The sequence below is a fragment of the Lynx rufus genome, unplaced genomic scaffold (genome assembly GCF_022079265.1).
Source record: "Lynx rufus isolate CCGP_SWC_20201006 ecotype Redwood Valley unplaced genomic scaffold, mLynRuf1.p SCAF_43, whole genome shotgun sequence".
NCBI lineage: Eukaryota > Metazoa > Chordata > Mammalia > Carnivora > Felidae > Lynx > Lynx rufus.
Genome location: NW_025814860.1, coordinates 1,894,748 through 1,907,438, shown reverse-complemented (window position 1 = coordinate 1,907,438; position 12,691 = coordinate 1,894,748). Strand labels below are relative to the sequence as shown.

The window sequence follows — 12,691 nt, the reverse complement described above, 5'->3', positions numbered from 1 at the left end:
GGAGCCGCCCCCCCTCCCCCCCCACCCGCCCCGCCGTCCGCACGCCCCACCCCTCCCCGCCCCCACGCCCCGCAAGACCCGCCTCACGCCCCTCTCCGCCCACGCCCCGCAAGACCCGCCCTCACGTCCTCGCAAGACACGCCCCCTCCCCACGAGATCCGCCCCCACGCCCCGGAAGACCCGCCCTGCGCAACCCCCCCCCCCCCCCCCCGCAGTGGTTGCGGGGGAGGGGGGGGTTGCCCCGGCGGTGTCAGCCCTCAGGGCACGCGGGGTCTGGGGTCTGAAGTCTGGAGGAATCTCCCCCTACGACGGGAGAAACTGAGGCCTGCGCCTGCGGGAGGGGCCGCGAGGTGGGCCTTGGAGATGCCCGCCCTGGGGCCATGGCGCGGAGGTCAATGAGGGAATCCGGGCTCAGCTGGGACAGGGTGGGGGGCTCAGAGAGAGGAGGGTCTCCAGGAGAGGGTCCTTGTGGGTGGGTGGGGACAGCAGTTCAAGGTCTCTTGTAATCCCTACCCCCACCTCCCCCAGCCAGCCCACGTGTGACCTCCTCAGGATGCGGCAGCCCCGGTGGTGGAGGGGGCTGTGAGGTCAGGGCAAGCAAAGGGCTTGACTGTCCTAGGAGTGTGTTTCTGTGATCGTGACACCATGCGTCACACCATGTTGGTGCCTCAGGTTGGCTGTTGCAGGTGTGCTGGGTGGGGGGAAAGGTGGCAGAAGGCTCACTCTCCCCCCAGCTGCACAGAGGCCTGGGCAGGACCAGTTGGGGAACAGGCAGAGACTCCACAGATACAGGATATCTGAGACTGTGGGAGAGGACCTTTACTGGGGAGGGGGGATCTCAACACACCCGCCCCACTCATGGTTCCCTTGCAGCCTCTAGGCTCAGGGCCCTGTCCTGGCCCTTCCTCCCCCTACGCCAGCCAGCAGCTTGGCCACTACACCTCAGAACCCCTTTGCTGGGCATTTATAAGAAATTCAAACAAGGGGCGCCTGGCTGGTTGAGGCCCGGGTGGTCAAGGTCCGACTCTTGGTTTCAGCCCAGGTCACGATCTCACAGTTTGTGGGATCGAGCCCCATGTGGGGGCTCTGCGCTGACAGCATGGAGCCTGCTTGGGATTTTCTCTCTCCCTCTGTCTCTGACCCTCCCCCACTTGATCGCGTGTGCTTGCTCTCTCTCTCTCTCTCTCTCTCTCTCTCTCTCAAAACAAATAAACTTAAAAAAAAAGTCCAACCAGGTCTATCTCTGCTTTTTGGAGATAGAGTCTCTGTCCTCCCCTCCTGCCTCAGGGATGCTGGGGACAGAGCAGGATGGGGGGTTGGCCTTTGTCCTGCAGCCTCAGACCGATTTACGTCCACTGCTAGCAAGGCCAGGTCCAGGATGGGTTGGGGAGTCCTGCCTCCGCCAGGGATCTCCCTCAGATCCCAGTGACCTTCTCCCAACCATCCCCACCCACACAGGTGGGGTCAGGCTGGTGCCTGGCCTGCCCGTCCTCTCTGGATGAGTGGGCATCCACAGAAGCTGACGGCCACCAGAGGCCATAGCTGTGCACCTGGGGACAAGTGGTTTCCCTAACCAACTACCCCTGCCACAGGGAAAGGGCAGCAGGGGTGGGGCCCTAGAATGGCCTGGGCCCCAGCTGGGGGAATCCTGCCTTGGGAAGATTGTGGACAGATGGAGCTCCAGAGGGGACAGTCCCCACCCAAGCCCAAGTGCCCCTAGCTAGCATCCATGGTCCTCCTCTGTGTAAATTTTGGGGGTGCAGGTGGGGAAATTGTCACATGGCCCCCCACCTGGGCTCTGGTGGGGGTACGGCGGCTTCAGCAACAAAGGAGCCAAGCATGGGCAGGCCTGTTTGTGAAGCCAGGGTGGCAGGGACACTCCCTCTTGTTTTGGGCAAAGGTGGGCTGATCCCTGGGTATTTTCAGAAATGGGGTGTGGGGCAGAAAGGCATAGGAAGAAGGGGGACTCAGGCCGGTGCTGTGTCTCCTCCACGTGCTCCACTCACGTCTCTTGGATCTAGCTGTCCCCAGCCTGAGACCCAGCTCCCCCTTGTTCCCTGCACTGGCTGCTCCCATCTGCCTACCCCAAAGTTTGTCCAGGCATCAAGACCAGAAGCCGCTCTTATGCCCCCATCTCGGCTCTCCACCACCAGGACTCTACTTTGGGTCAGTGTCCTTTCCTCCTCAAGGCCAGGGCCCTTCCTTACGGCCTGGGTGCACAGAGCCTGCAGAGACCAGGGCACATTCACACAGCCCAGTCCATAAACGCTAGGGGAATGGCTGTGTGCCTCCATGTTGCATCTCGCTCTGTGGGTGGGACCTCCAGTCTCTGGGTATGCGGACACGGGTCCTCTGTGAGCCTCTGGGATGTGGAGCCAGAAGATTGCGCAGACACACACACACACACACACACACACACACACACACACACACACACCCCAGCTCCCCAGGCTGGGCAGACTCCAGGAGTCCCCTCTGCCCAGACAGAAGATGGGTGGGGGTGGGGGTGGGGTGGGGGACTGTGGAGCCCCAGGTGCGGCCTGTACCGCCTGCAGGTAACGAGAGCCTGGGGACCTGGGGGAGGAGGGGCACGCCTGCTCCACTGGGCGCCCCCACCCCCACCCGCCCCTCCCAGAGGGCTTCCCCGGAGAATCCCCCAGGCTCTCGCGGGCGCCGTAGGGGTGGGGCAGCTCTGACGGACAGAGCGGGGTGCAGGCTGGGCCGGCGGCTGGGTCCGTGACCGCGGCGGCTGTGCGGGCTCCTGGTGCGCCCGCGGCGGGGACGCCCAGGTGCCGGCGCCGTGCGGGCGACAAGCGCGTCTCTGCGGGGCTGCGCGGGGTCCGCGGAGCGGCTGGGGGCGCGCGGCGCGGGCGCGGCGCTGGGCGCGGGGGGCGCTCCCGGCCGGGATGAGCTCACCGCAGTCGCGCCGGGGCTGAGCGCCGAGCCGGGCGGCGGCGGGGCGGGCGGCGGCTCCTCGGCGGCTCCGCGGCGGAGCCGGGCCGCGGGCCACCATGCTGGGCCTGGACGCGTGTGAGCTGGGGGCGCAGCTGCTGGAGCTGCTCCGGCTGGCGCTGTGCGCCCGAGGTGAGCGGGCTGGGCTGGGGCCAGGGCGGCCACGTGGGCGGGGGTCTCGGGCGGCGGGTGGGGTGAGGAGGCTTCGGCCCGGGGCGGGGGCTCGCCCTCCCCCGCGGAAACTTTGGGGGCACTGGAGGGGAAATCGTGGCGTGGTCCCCCGCCTGGGCTCTGGCGGGGTGGGGCGGGGGTGGAGGGCTTCGTCCAGGGTAGACCTTGGCTGGGGGGGGGGGGGGGGGAGGCCGGGGAGGGGGGGGAGGCGGAAGAAGGAGCCAAGAGTGGGCGGGTCTGTTTGTGAAGCCGGGGTGGCTGCGAGACCCTCTCCCCTTGGGAACCTGCCCCTGAGATCCCCCCTCCCTTGGGTGGGGCGAGGGCTCCTTCAGGGCGTGTGGTGATCATTGAGGAGCGTGGAGTGCAGAGAGCATGGACTGGGAAAGATCCTGTCCCAAAACACTGTGGGAAGGGGTTTAGCGAGACCCCTGCTCCCAGGCACCATGGGAAGGGGCTCGAGGAGACTCTGAGTCTGAAGGCGCCCAGGGAGGTAACCTCAGAGCATGAGCGCAGGCAGGGGTTTAGAGAGAACCCCCTCTGTGCCCCAGGAACACTACCGAGAGGAACCCCTGGGACAGCAGGAAGGCTTTCCGAGATGTGAAGGGCAGGGCCTCTGCCCCCAGGGAAGACCTCGGAGGTCACCGCTCCACCGTGGTGGCCTCCAGTCCTTGGGGCTGTGCCCCATTCAGGGTCTTCCTTCCCCCCACCTTTGGCCTCAGAGTCAGGGAGGAGCCCCGGATGGATGGGTTGCTGGGCCAGAAAAGGCAGCTGGTGCCTCCGGGGTGTCGCTTGGCTCCCTCTCTCAGGAGCCTTCTCCAGCCCCCCAGCCTCCTCCTAAAAGGTTTGGGTGCAGATGCTGCTCTGTTTCTTCCCAGACCACCTCTCTTCCCCGACCCCCCATGCACCCCTCCCTCTCTGAGCACACATCCCTTTCCCTAACCCACCCCCCTCCCTGAACCAAGTCCCTCTGGGCACTGAGAGGCACAGCTGGCCAGGTGGGGGGCTTCGGTTTGATGAGTGAATGCCAGGGTCAGCTGGTCACAGCTGCTCATGCACCTCCCCAACCCTCAGTCCTCCTGACCGACAAGGAGGGGAGACAGCTGTCGCCCGACGAGGCACTGGATGAGGCCGTGCCTGAGTACCGGGCCCCGGGGAGGAAGAGCCTCCAGGAGATCCAGCAGCTGGACCCCGATGACGAGAGCCTGGTCAAGTACAAGCGGGCACTGCTGGGGCCCCTGCCACCCCTCGTGGGTATGTAGGGCTCTGGGCCCGGAGGGGAGGGGCGGAGGCCGGGCGGCTGGGGCGGGGCGGGGGTGGTTGGGGGGGAGCCGTCCTGGTGACTTCCGGTTTCTCCTCAGACCCGAGCCTGCCTAACGTGCAGGTGACCAGGCTGACGTTGATGTCTGAGCAGGCTCCAGGGCCCATCACCATGGACCTCACAGGTACTGCCCCCCCCCCCCCGCCCGCCGTGGGGCTCCTGGGGCAGGGTCTCCACCGTCACACTTAGCTGCACTGTCCCTCGCAGGGGAGCTGGCTGCGCTGAAAAACCAGGTGTTTGTCCTGAAGGAGGGCGTGGATTACAAAGTGAAGATTACCTTTAAGGTGAGGGCAGCTGTCGCGGGGGACACCTGCCAACACAGGGCCAGCCCCCCCAGAGGGGCCCTTAACACCCTCTGTCCCCCAGGTCAATAAGGAGATCGTCAGTGGCCTCAAGTGTCTGCATCACACCTACCGCCAGGGCCTGCGTGGTGAGGGCAGCGAGGAGGGCTGGCCTGGGGGGCTGTTGGGGGGGGGGCGGCTGCGGCAGAGGGTGGCCCCTGACAACCTCCCCCTCCCCCAGTGGACAAGGCGGTGTACATGGTGGGCAGTTATGGCCCTAGCGCCCAGGAGTATGAGTTTGTGACCCCGGTGGAGGAGGTGCCTCGAGGAGCCTTGGTGCGGGGTGCCTACGTGGTCACGTCCTTCTTCACTGACGATGACAGGACAGACCACGTGTCCTGGGAGTGGGGCCTCCACATCTGCCAAGACTGGAAGAGCTGAACGTCCCCTCCCCCGGGGGCTGTCCTCAGCCCACCTGGGGTCCTTGATTCCCCTGCCCCTGCAGCCAGTGACCACACCCCCACACCCTCTGCTCCGGTCCTGGGACACCCCCTTCCTGGGCTGGCACTGTGCCCTGAACAGTCCTATTAAACGTCACCTTGTCTCGGTGCCCTTGGTGTTGCCTCTGTCTGCCTCCCCTCCCCCGGGGGTGGGGGGAGCCTCGTGGCCTTATCTTCCTGGGACTAGGACTGGGTGCCACGTGGCAGCTGCTGCTTGGCCCCCGGCCCCCTTATCTGCCCCCCGCCTCGTGGGCCCAGCACTGCCATGGACGGCCAGCTCCTGCTTGTGCTGCTGCTGCTGCTGCTTGGGGCCTCGGGCCCAGAGGGCCAGGGGCCAGGGCCCGGGGAGCCCGAGGAGGAGCCCCCCAAGGAGGAAATCCCTGAGGAGGATGGGATCTTGGTGCTGAGCCGGCGCAACCTCGGCCTGGCCTTGCGGGAGCACCGCACTCTGCTGGTGCAGTTCTGTGAGTGCACCGGGCCAGAGGGCTGGAGGACCCACAGGGGCCCCCTGGGGCGGGGGGGGGGGGTTCAACTCCCCACCCTGTGTAGCCGGGGCTTGTGCACATGAGGGACTTCCCCTGTGGGCACCTGGCCCTCCGCTGTGCTCCTGGGGCTCCATGGAAGGGCACCTGAAGCAAAGCCCTGGGACTGAGCTGGGCCTGGGGGCGTCCAGCCTGAGCAGGGGAGGGTGGGGCTGGGGAGGGAGGCGCAGGTGCAGGGAAGACCCTAGATCACCATCCATCTGCAACTCTTTCTGTGAGGGGCCACATAGCATTCAGGCCTTGCATATTCTGCTATGGATTAGAAAAAGAATAGGGGCGCCTGGGGGAGCTCAGTGGGTTAGGCGTCTGACTTTGGCTCAGGTCACGATCTCACAGTTTGTGAGTTCGAACCCTGCGTGGGGCTCTGTGCTGACAGCTCGGAGCCTGGAGCCTGCTTCTGATTCTGTGTCTCCCCCTCTGCCCCTCCCCAACTTGAGAGTGCGCGCGCGCGCTCTCTCTCTCTCTAAATAAACATTAAATAAATAAACATTAAAGAAGACATGTTTTTAATGTTTATTTATGTTGAGAGAGCAGGCACGTGAACAGGAGAGGAGAAGAGAGAGAGGGAGAGAGAGAATCCCAAGCAGGCTTTGCACTGTTATCTCAGAGCCCGATGTGGGGCTCGATCCCATGAATCGTGAGATCATGACCCCAGCCAAATTCAAGAGTCGGACAGACAGTCAACCACCTGAGCCCCCCAGGCGCCCCCTCTTCGGTGGATTCTTGCAAAACTTTACACACGTGAAAGCCATTCCTAGATGGCAGGCTTCCGCAAGCAGGCACAGGTGGCCAGGGAGCAGCAGCTGGAGGGTTCTTCTCAAAGTCACTGTCGGGGCGGTGCTGGCCGCTGCACGCCCCCCCACCCCCACCGCCCGCCGCCCCCCGGTGTGGGACCTTGAGTCTGGCTCTGCTGCAGAGGGTCAGATGGGCCCCCAAAGGATTCGGGAAGCGTGGACAGGAGTGCTCTCTGCCAGACCTGACTGATCCCAAGGTTCTGGCCGGGAGGGAGCAGGAGCCGAGGCTGGGGCTGTGGAGGCCGGTCGGGGACACTCATGGCCCTGTCCCCCAGATGCCCCATGGTGTGGGCACTGCAAGGCACTGGCCCCCGAATACAGCAAGGCCGCAGCCCTGCTGGCGGCAGAGTCAGCCAAAGCCAGGCTGGCCAAGGTGGACGGGCCTGCAGAGGCAGAGCTGACGGAGGAGTTTGCTGTGACCGCATACCCCACGCTCAAGTTCTTCCGCGATGGGAACCGCACACACCCGGAGGAGTACACCGGTAGGGGGAGCGGGCACGAGGGGGGCGGGGGCGGGGGGCTGGGCCCGGGCTGAGGGGACTCTTTGCAGGCCCCAGAGAGGCTGAGGGCATCGCTGAATGGCTGAGGCGGCGGGCGGGGCCCAGTGCCACCCGGCTGGAGGACGAGGACGGTGCCCAGGCACTGATCGACGGCCGGGATGTCGTGGTCATTGGCTTCTTCCAGGTGAGCTGGTGGTACTGGGGTCCAGGCCATGGGAGCAGGGCCCGCGGTGCCGGCTGACCTCACAGGCTTGGGGCTCCTTAGGACCTGCAGGACGAGGACGTGGCTACCTTCCTGGCCCTGGCCCAGGATGCCCTGGACATGACCTTTGGCCTCACTGACCAGCCAAAGCTCTTTCAGAAGTTTGGCCTCACCAAGGACACCGTGGTGCTCTTCAAGAAGGTGGGTCAGGGCCAAGGTGGGGGTCGGGGCTCAGGGCCGTGGCTCCTGCTGACCCCCGCTGAGTTGTCCAGTTTGACGAGGGCCGGGCAGACTTCCCAGTGGACGAAGAGCTGGGCCTGGATCAGGGCGACCTGTCGCACTTCCTCCTCACGCACAGCATGCGTCTGGTCACAGAATTCAACAGCCGGGTGAGTTGGACTGCGGGTGCATTTGCAGGGGTGGGGTCGTGTCCAGGGAAGCCAGCCCCCGCGAGCGAGCGCGTTCTGCCCTTGCAGACGTCGCCGAAGATCTTTTCGGCCAGGATCCTCAACCACCTGCTGCTGTTTGTCAACCAGACGCTGGCCTCCCACCGGGAGCTGCTGGCTGCCTTCGGGGAGGCAGCTCCCCCATTCCGGGGGCAGGTACCGGCTGGGACGGGGGGAGGCGGGGTGGCGGGGATGTGGGCTGACCGGCACCGACTGCCTGCCGGCAGGTGCTGTTCGTGGTCGTGGACGTCGGTGCCGACAATGGCCACGTGCTGCAGTACTTCGGCCTCAAGGCTGAGGAGGCCCCCACCCTGCGCTTCATCAACATGGAGACCACCAAGAAGTACGCACCTGCACACGGGGGGCCGCTCACCGCAACCTCCGTCACCGCCTTCTGCCACGCGGTCCTCGGCGGCGAGGTCAAGGTCTGCTGCTGAACTGCCCACCCGGAAAGGGGGGGGTGGCGGGAGGGGAGCAGCAGTGCCCAGGAGAGCCCCCCCCAGTGAAGCACCCGGCCTGGTTTCCCCCAGCCCTACCTCCTGAGCCAGGAGCTGCCCCCTGACTGGGATCAGCGGCCGGTCAAGACCCTCGTGGGCAAGAATTTTGAGCAGGTGGCTTTCGACGAAACCAAGAATGTGTTTATCAAGTTTTGTGAGTGCAGCGGGCCACGGGTGGTGGGCAGCGGGCAGGTGGGGGCCTCTGCCGGCTGTGCCAACGCCCCGCTGTCCTAGACGCCCCTTGGTGCACCCACTGCAAGGAGATGGCCGCGGCCTGGGAGGCCCTGGCCGAGAAGTACAAGGACCACGAGGACATCATCATTGCGGAACTGGACGCCACAGCCAACGAGCTGGAGGCTTTCCCTGTGCACGGCTTCCCTACCCTCAAGTTCTTCCCCGCGGGGCCGGGTCGCAAGGTGAGGTAGGGCAGGAGACCCCGTCTTCCTCGGTCTGCGGCTTGGTCCGCACCGTCCTCGGGCCTCGGCCATGGCCAAGAGATGGGGCAGGGCCTCCAGCGGCAGGGCCTGGGAGGATGTGGCCAGGGTGCAGGGCTGGGTGAGGCGTGTTCTCCAGCGCCTCGTGTGTCCCTCCTTAGGTGGTTGAGTACAAAAGCACCAGGGACCTGGAGACCTTCTCCAAGTTCCTGGACAACGGGGGCGAGCTGCCCGCAGAGGAGCCCGCAGAGGAGCCCGCAGCCCCCTTCCCGGTGGGTGCCTCTTTCCCAAGGTTCCCAGTCTCTGGACGTGGCAGTGAGGGTGCCAGGGGCTGGGGTGAGTCAAGGGCACAGCTTCTAGCCGGGGCTCTGTGACCCTTTCCAGGAGACCCCAGCCAATTCCACCACGGAGCCCAAAGAGGAGCTGTAGTCGCCCCCCCAACATCACCGTCTGGTGCCCCCGCACCGGACGGTTCACTGAGGAGCCAGTGAATAAAGAGCTTTTGATCCTGCACGGTGTGTGTGGTTCCTGAGCACGGCCGGCCCCCCGGCCCCCCAAGAACCTCCTGGGCCCGTTCCGTCTTGAGTGCGTCCTAGCCCTTGCCCCCAGCCCTTCTGGGTGGGTCTCTGACCCGGATCAGGGTCTGGGAACCCACCCTCTCCAGAGCTGTCAGTGTACCTCCACCGGACACCCCCCACACACAGGGGACCCTCAGAGGCCTGAAGTGCCGTGGTGGACGATGGCAAGCAGGCCACCAGGCTCCACCCACAGAAAACACGTGTCTCCATCGCCGGAGAAGGTTCAAAAATGATTTTATTCCATTATTATCCAAGTACCTTTGAAAAGATAATTGTACAAGTCAGCACATGAAAAATGGGCTGGGGCAGCCCCCTCCACCCCGCTGGCCCTGGCCTGAGAAATGTACATATTTACACGGGCCCTTAAAGGGGAGGTGGGGGGGGCCCGGGACCCGCTGAGCCCGCGCTCTGGAAACGGAGGGTGGAGGAGGGAGAGCGCTCCGGGCTCCGGCGCCGGATCCACACAGTGGCAGGCAAGAGACAAGCTGTGTTGAAGGCACTCGGTGACATGTACAATTTACAGAGGCCCCCGCGGGGCCCCTGGCCCCCCAGGCCCGGGCCAGGCCCGAGCGGGGCAGGGCGCGGCGGACGAGTCCCAGGGGGAGGGGCAGAGCCTGCAGTGTGAGCGCGGGGCGAGGAGCGGGCGGGCCTGCCCGCGGTCAGCAGCAGGGCGACACGGAGGGCGGTCGAGGTGGCTCCGGGGCGGGCTCCCCGCCCAGGCGGACCGAGTATTGCTGAGGAGTGGACCGCGCACCCTCCTCGTCAGCTGCAGGACGGAGGCCTGTGGGACCCGCAGAGGGACCCCTGCCCGTCCGGACACAGATGGCCCGAAGAGGCGGGTGGCCTTCTGCCAGTAGTTGTGTTGTCTGCATACACGCCAAGCAGGTGACCCACAGGACCCTCGGAGGCCGCCCTGGCCCCTGCCTGACGAGGGCCCAACCTGGCGCGGAGGCCCGGCTGGCGGGTCAGTCCACCTTCTCCACCTTGCCGATGATCTTCTCCTCAAAGACCGGCAGGACGGTCTCATCTTCCCGAACCTCCTCAAACACCACGCCGCAGTCAAACTCGTCGCTCACCTTCTTGAAGTAGTATCTGGAGGACGCGGGCCAGAGGCGGCGAGAGGAGGTGAGGGCCTCGTCCCCTCCTCTGCTGGCCCAGCGGCCTCATCTCCCCTCCCGTGCACACAGACGCCGCAGGGCCCCGGCCACTAACACGCGTGCTGCCCACCGCAGGGTCTCCCGCGCCGCCCGGCCCTCACCTGTAGTTGCCCTTCCTGGTCAGCAGCTCCTTGAACTGGCCCAGAGTGACGGCTCGGCCCCGCACCAGGGTCCGGTACGGGATGGGCTCCCCGCAGAAGTAATAGGCCACCACGATGCTGTCACACGGCTGGGCGCTCCCACTGCCCGCCTTCCTCTGCGACTTCGACCTGGGGGCAGAGGCACAGCGGTGACCGCTGGGCTCGGGGTCACACAGGACACACCCCAAAGGGCTTCGGGCCCCCTACAAACAGGGGATAAGGACTAGAGAGGATGAGCCGGCCTGGCCGTGTGCAAACACCACGAGTGCGAAAGCCCGGATACCCCTCACCCGCAGCGCCCTGTGGCCTCACTCCGTGTGGGGCCTCAACCAGAGGCTCCGGTCCGGCCACACTCTCCGAAATCTACAGTATGGATGCCAGCTCATCTCCCCTCGTGCCCGTGGCCTCCAACCTCCCTGTGTCCTGAGCTGGCTGGAGCACGTCACCTCCTACCCAGACCACACGAACGTGGCTTCTCAGGGCCACAACCCATGGTGGATCCCATCACGAGGCGTGGGAAAAAACGCCTAGGTTACTGGAAAAAACGCAGCCCCCACCTCTAGGCTGGGCTACGCTACCTGTACCTTAGGAGAGGCCTGAAGCCCTAAAGCTTCAGAAACTCTGAACGCCAGAGGCTGGGCGAATGGCACCGTGCATGGGTCTGGAAATGAACCTGCCCGCCCCCCTACCTCCACCGCAGACAGCTGGTCTGAAGAGCAGAGGCAGTGGCCGGCCAGATTTGCAGGGAGGGCCGTGAGGCCAGCACGGTCTCCTGCCCGGGACCACTCCGAAGGGCCATCTGTCCTGATGGGTGACGAGACCGCACAGGCAGCGCGCCCTCCGTCCCGTAGTGGTCCCCGTCCCTGTGACCACCCCGGAGCTGCCCAGGTGTGCTCGGACACAGCCCCTGGCCCCCACCAGCCGCCCTGCCAGGAGCGGGTGCAGCGTCATGTCGGGAAGGCCTCCTGAGCTCACAACGGGACCCCCTGTCTCCCTGGTGCTCCGGGGGATAGAGGGGGCGGTTCCTTGGGCTAGCTGGCCGTCTGCTGCTCAAGCCGGGCTCCTGGGTGCCTGCTTTCCTTCCCTGAGTGCTGCAACCTAACATGGTGGCGGGGGTCCTCTGCAGAAGGGATGCAGGGCCCCCCCCCGCCGGGAGACCACCCTCAAGGAGTGACCTGGTGGGGAAGCTCTGAGTCACTCAGGCATCCGGCTGGACGTGATGAGCCACTGTGTGGGATGAGGCGGGGGACCCCGTTTCTGCTCCGTTCTGAGCAGAGGCACAGGGGTTGGGTGGCCGGCACCGTCTACATGAGGTCCCCAACACCTGCCCTGCACCACGCCTGCCTGGGGAGCGGACGCGCCAAGCACCTGTTCCCACGTTCCACGCAAGAACAGACCTAGACAGACTCCGTGTGCTCACGGCACCCGGACACACACGCCCGCGGTGCTGGGCCAGGAGAGGCACCACCAGTCGCAGACCACCGAGCCCCAACGGCCGGCCGGGAAGCTCAGGAAAGTAAAGGCGGGTGGGCACACGGGGCCAGAGCGGAGGCAGCAGGTCAGAGCTCCCTCCCTGGCCCGGCGGCCACGTGTCACACAGGACGGCCCACGTCTCCTCTGACAGAGACCGGAAGCTTGAGGCCGGCTCCAGCTCTTCCGGCGCGACGCCCCAGATCCTGGGAACAGCGGCTCCCCCGCAGGAGGCGGGGGAAGCGGTACCGAGACCCTCGGGGGGCGCACGTACTCTGTCTCCGAGAGCTCCAAGTCGGACACGGCTGGCACCACGCTCAGCACAGGTGTGCACGCTGGCCTGACACAGGAGCGCCCCCGCTGGATGACCTCCTGCACATACCTAGGGAACAACCACGGCGGTGAGCTGCGCGTGCCGGGGTCGGGCCTCCGCCAAGGCTCCGCCGTGACAGTGGGGCCACAGACAGGCAGACGGAGCAGGGGCCCCGGGGAGGGTCCGTCACCGCCGAACCAGGCTCCCGCCGTGTGGGGCGGACAAAACACCACACCACACCACACGACGGGGGCTTCCAGGGCTCCGTCGGGGCCGGTCAGGAAACACGAGGCTCCAGTTAATCCAGAGTTCCTGGACTCCTCGGCGGATGACACTCCGGGGAACCACCGACCCTTCCTCCACACTGAAAGGAGCCTTCGGGGACGGCCTGGCTCC

General features: G+C 65.8%; 3 protein-coding genes across 6 annotated transcripts in view; 2 read left to right on the top strand and 1 right to left on the bottom strand.

Annotated features, from left to right (window-relative positions):
- The first annotated feature begins 3,011 nt into the window (after window positions 1-3,011).
- Window positions 3,012-5,331, top strand: ARHGDIG (Rho GDP dissociation inhibitor gamma). The gene is made up of 6 exons (XM_047098098.1): window positions 3,012-3,084; window positions 4,195-4,374; window positions 4,482-4,565; window positions 4,649-4,725; window positions 4,808-4,871; window positions 4,964-5,331. Exons 1-6 carry the CDS (start codon window positions 3,012-3,014, stop codon window positions 5,161-5,163), a joined length of 678 nt encoding a protein of 225 aa, XP_046954054.1. The 3' UTR covers window positions 5,164-5,331.
- Window positions 5,332-5,487: 156 nt separating this feature from the next.
- PDIA2 (protein disulfide isomerase family A member 2) lies at window positions 5,488-9,144 on the top strand. The gene is made up of 11 exons (XM_047098085.1): window positions 5,488-5,686; window positions 6,834-7,040; window positions 7,109-7,242; window positions 7,324-7,461; window positions 7,533-7,649; window positions 7,737-7,862; window positions 7,934-8,131; window positions 8,237-8,357; window positions 8,438-8,619; window positions 8,799-8,909; window positions 9,022-9,144. The coding sequence occupies exons 1-11, from the start codon at window positions 5,488-5,490 to the stop codon at window positions 9,064-9,066; spliced, it is 1,578 nt and encodes a 525-aa protein (XP_046954041.1). The 3' UTR covers window positions 9,067-9,144.
- Window positions 9,145-9,432: 288 nt separating this feature from the next.
- AXIN1 (axin 1) overlaps window positions 9,433-12,691 on the bottom strand; it is a 63,430-nt gene continuing 60,171 nt past the window's right edge. For 3 of the 4 annotated variants that reach the window (XM_047097892.1, XM_047097891.1, XM_047097893.1), the window contains 3 exons: window positions 12,257-12,364; window positions 10,474-10,641; window positions 9,433-10,307 (listed from right to left, as the gene is read on the bottom strand). In XM_047097892.1, the coding sequence (XP_046953848.1) occupies window positions 10,181-10,307; window positions 10,474-10,641; window positions 12,257-12,364 (403 nt within the window). In that variant the 3' untranslated portion in view covers window positions 9,433-10,180. The remainder of the gene's footprint in view (window positions 10,308-10,473; window positions 10,642-12,256; window positions 12,365-12,691) is intronic. The other variant, XM_047097894.1, reaches the window with a different exon arrangement.

What these genes read in the sequence shown, in the direction of transcription:
- ARHGDIG (XM_047098098.1), top strand. Translation starts at nt 3,012, where the DNA reads ATGCTGGGCCTGGACGCGTGTGAGCTGGGGGCGCAGCTGCTGGAGCTG. An exon ending in GCCCCTGCCACCCCTCGTGG is followed by an intron (nt 4,375 to 4,481) that starts GTATGTAGGGCT and finishes GTTTCTCCTCAG; the next exon opens with ACCCGAGCCTGCCTAACGTG. An exon ending in CTACCGCCAGGGCCTGCGTG is followed by an intron (nt 4,872 to 4,963) that starts GTGAGGGCAGCG and finishes CCCCTCCCCCAG; the next exon opens with TGGACAAGGCGGTGTACATG.
- PDIA2 (XM_047098085.1), top strand. Translation starts at nt 5,488, where the DNA reads ATGGACGGCCAGCTCCTGCTTGTGCTGCTGCTGCTGCTGCTTGGGGCC. An exon ending in TGGTCATTGGCTTCTTCCAG is followed by an intron (nt 7,243 to 7,323) that starts GTGAGCTGGTGG and finishes GGGGCTCCTTAG; the next exon opens with GACCTGCAGGACGAGGACGT. An exon ending in CCGCGGGGCCGGGTCGCAAG is followed by an intron (nt 8,620 to 8,798) that starts GTGAGGTAGGGC and finishes GTCCCTCCTTAG; the next exon opens with GTGGTTGAGTACAAAAGCAC.